General features: G+C 32.0%; 1 protein-coding gene across 1 annotated transcript; it reads left to right on the plus strand.

The window, feature by feature from the left end:
• Positions 1-1,255: 1,255 nt before the first annotated feature.
• LOC137829127 (probable BOI-related E3 ubiquitin-protein ligase 2) lies at positions 1,256-3,019 on the plus strand. The gene is made up of 2 exons (XM_068635924.1): positions 1,256-2,016; positions 2,163-3,019. The coding sequence occupies exons 1-2, from the start codon at positions 1,714-1,716 to the stop codon at positions 2,727-2,729; spliced, it is 870 nt and encodes a 289-aa protein (XP_068492025.1). The 5' UTR covers positions 1,256-1,713; the 3' UTR covers positions 2,730-3,019.
• Positions 3,020-3,845: the final 826 nt, after the last annotated feature.

Raw genomic sequence — 3,845 nt, forward strand, 5'->3', positions numbered from 1 at the left:
ATTAAATATGAGTATATAATTTATTTTATAAATTTTTATTAATAATAAAATTTATTTTAGATATCAATAAATTTTTTTAGTTTGTAAAATATTATTTTTTAATTTAATCAAATAATAACTAATTATTTTGATATTTAAAATTAATTTTTATTTAATTATTTTTTTAGTAAAAATAATAATAGATAAACAAATTTATGTACAAAATAAAAAAGAAAAATGTGAAATTTGATTATATATTTTCATCAACAAATATCTTTAACTAAAACAACTTTCATAAGTTAATTATGGAACATGACTGTTTTCCTTTTTACCACAAACTATTCTTCTTCTTATCATTATAAATAATATGTTCAGTTGTCTTCTTCTGTTACAAACCCTATTCTTATCATAAAAAATGGAGTTATATTTAAAATTAAGTAACTGAAAATATTAATGTAAAATAAAAAATACTAATAACTAATTAAAAATATCTTTAACAAAGTAAATTCTCTCTTTTTTTTCTGACTTTTGCGTTTAATAATGTCTATTTCTATTTTTATTTTTATTTTTAAAAATATTATTTTCCTTTCAGGTGACTCTCTATTAACAAGCACCAACTTTTTAATAATAACACGAGAGGAGAAATCACTTATTAATATTAAATATTCTTCTAGAATTAGGTAACTATATTATTAAAAAGCAATAAAAATATTTTATTAATATTAAAATTGCAATATTTGTTAAAAATATGAAATATGAAAGTACGAGATAATAATGCATGATAACAGTAACTTATGTGGAGAATTTGGAGAGGTGAAAAAAAATATAAACAAGGTGGAACTTAAAGAGTGAATTATGATTTGGTTCTAATTTGTTACTTCCTATTATTGTGTGTGAGAAATGAGGAAAAGGAAAGGTTTTATGTTATGGTAAGTTTTATTGAATCCATTCGTTTTGAAAAGAGAGAACTGACAAATCTGTGCGAGTATTGTTCAATAAAATCTGACCCTTTCACAGCTTCCTGTAACTTTCTCACTTGCCACCTACTTCAAAATTCGAATTGAATTCCTTTATTTATTTATTTATTCAAAGCAGAACAAACGCCTCTGAAATCTCTGACCCGATAGTTTAGTCACAAAATATGCATGTGGTACGTTGTTGCTTACCACATCTTGCACCTATTTCTTAAATGCTTATAGGACAGGTAAGAAATAAAGAACAAACAAAGTTAAAAAAAGAAAAAGCTAAAGAGAGACTCCACCACACCCTATACCTTCTTTCTCTCATTTCCTTTCCAAGTTTTTCAGTTACTTTTTCTCCTCAATCAAAATCTATCCATTAATTGAGCCTCATTAATGTCAATTTTATGTTCCTATTATTTTAATCACATATAAACTTCAACTGTTAATTTATTCCTGTCCTCAACTTTCTTTCCTTACTACTTTTTCTGTGCAACCAAATTTTGTTTTTATTCAACCAGTTTTATTATAAGTATATGTATCTTTGCACACCACCTCTAGCCACCACTACCACAACACAAATGCATCTCTTTCCGCTTCCTGCCATGCCGAATATCCTGCTGTGAAAACGTGGGAAAAAAACTATTTTCATCTTCCAACCTTCAGCTTTCACCTAATATATACATATCAACATCTCAGCATGCGTTACTGAAGAGATTTAAGGGGAAAAAGGTTCAGGTTTTGATCACTTTTAAAGGTTGGCCTTGGTTTTGGAATGATTGGTGCTGAGATTATGGCTATTCAAGCACAGTGGTATCCAAATAATTCTGCTTCTCCATTCTGGAACAATGGTCATTGTGCTGCTGCTGGCTTCATGGACTCTGGCATCAGTTTTCAGCATAAACATCAACAACAACAACAGCTAGCAGAACAGCATTTGGGAGAGTTGTGCAATGGGACTCAGGGAACTGTTGATCCAAATATCCGTGCCTGCAGTTCAGAAGTGTTGAATTCTCCTATGTTTGCTATTCAGTTTGAGAAACAATGGGAAGAGATTGATCAGTATATCAAATCTGAGGTTAGAATTCATACACAACTTTATGATGTTTGGTTTGGTTTGGCTATTATCATCAACATCATTGTATTGTAGGACTATATTATTATTGTTGTTGTTATTTATGATTTTAAGTTAAGATTATAATTGTTGTTTTTTGAATGGGGTAGGATGAAAAATTGAGATATATGATAAAAGAGCATGGGAAACAACAGGTGATAGCATTATTGAAAAAACTGGAAACTCGTTCAGTTCATGTGCTGAGGGGAAAAGATGAAGAAATTGCACAAGCCATGAAGAGAAGGGTAGAGTTAGAAGAGTATTTAAGAAGGTTAGAGGCGGAAAACAGCAGGTGGCAGAGGTTGGCTCAGGAGAAGGAAAACATGGCATTGTCCCTCTACAAAACTCTGGAAGAAATGACAGAAAGTGGCAATTTTTTGAACAATGGGGCAGTGGCAAATGATGCAGTGTCCTGTTGTGGCGAAACTGGAGGAATAGAAGAGACGGAAGAGGAAGCAATGGCAGAAAAAGGTTTAGAATGTGGTGGGGTGAATGAACTTGAACAGATTACGAGAAGAGGAGGAGTAATGCTTTGTAAAAGCTGTCATTCTAGGAGGTCGTGCTTTCTGTTTCTCCCATGCAGGCACCTTTCTTCCTGCAAAGTTTGTAACACTTTCCTCGAGGCTTGTCCAGTTTGCAGTACACCAAAGAAGGCTACCATTGAGTTGAGACTTTGATTTTCTAGGCTGATATGAGTACAGGCTTTGATTTTCTAGACTGATATTCCCGGAAAAAGTAAATAGAACAGATAGATTGCTTAGCTGTGATGGATGGATCTGTCAAAATACATGGACATTACTCATTTTCAGTGAGTTCAATGTTTATAGACTCGAGACTTAACTATAGTTCCAATGCTTTAATTCAAATGTCTGGTTTACTTTCCTTAGGACCTTTATGTCTTTAGATCTAATTTGTAGAAGACCAAACCAAAGAATTTGCCAAATACAATATGTTCACCTTTCTACTATATCTATGGTCAATTAGTCCTTTTTGTTTTTCCTATTTTAACTTTGAAAATTCATCCACCACCATATATCTATACAGTGATGGTTTCTGTGACATACCTGATATGGAACAACTTTATAGGCCTAATTTGGTTTCCTTGAATTGTTCATTGGTCACTAAGATTTGTGAAATGTGATGACAGCACTTTTCATGAAAGAATGGTTTGCAATTTGAGCCGGTGATGGTGGACATTGAGTGGTATAGTCTATTCATCTTTGGGAGCTACCATTCATATTTTTGTAGTGATGGTGTCTGCACAATTGCTGGTTTGTGAATAGATGGATCAAATCAAACACTCTGATTAGATTGAGTAAAATAAAAATCTCATTATTTTAGTTGTTTGAAAAGTTAAGCTAAACCATGTGAACAATAAACAAATATATTGACACTTCAGTTTGATATCAGAAAATCAGATTTGATTAGCAGTTGGGGAAAAAAAGTTAAACCATGTGATCAGAAAACAGATACATATCAATAGTTCAGTTTAACCAATGATTTTGAAAGAGTGAACATAATAAAGGTCTTTAATTTGACATTACACTACAGTAGAAAGTTTTTCTCTATAATATTAATACTATTAAAGGGATCAATCCAAATTAATGTTACTTTTTGAGTATGGAAATTCTCTATCTATATTTTAGATAACTTATATTTCAACCCTTCATCTTTTTTTGCAAGAATAAATATTGTACCGGTATGGCCGAGAGGCCGAGACCTGAGAAGACTTGGCCGAGAAGCTGAGACCTTAGAAGACTTGGCCGAGAGGCCGAGACCCGAGGAGACTTGGC

The sequence above is a fragment of the Phaseolus vulgaris genome, chromosome 11, assembly GCF_000499845.2.
Source record: "Phaseolus vulgaris cultivar G19833 chromosome 11, P. vulgaris v2.0, whole genome shotgun sequence".
Lineage (NCBI taxonomy): Eukaryota > Viridiplantae > Streptophyta > Magnoliopsida > Fabales > Fabaceae > Phaseolus > Phaseolus vulgaris.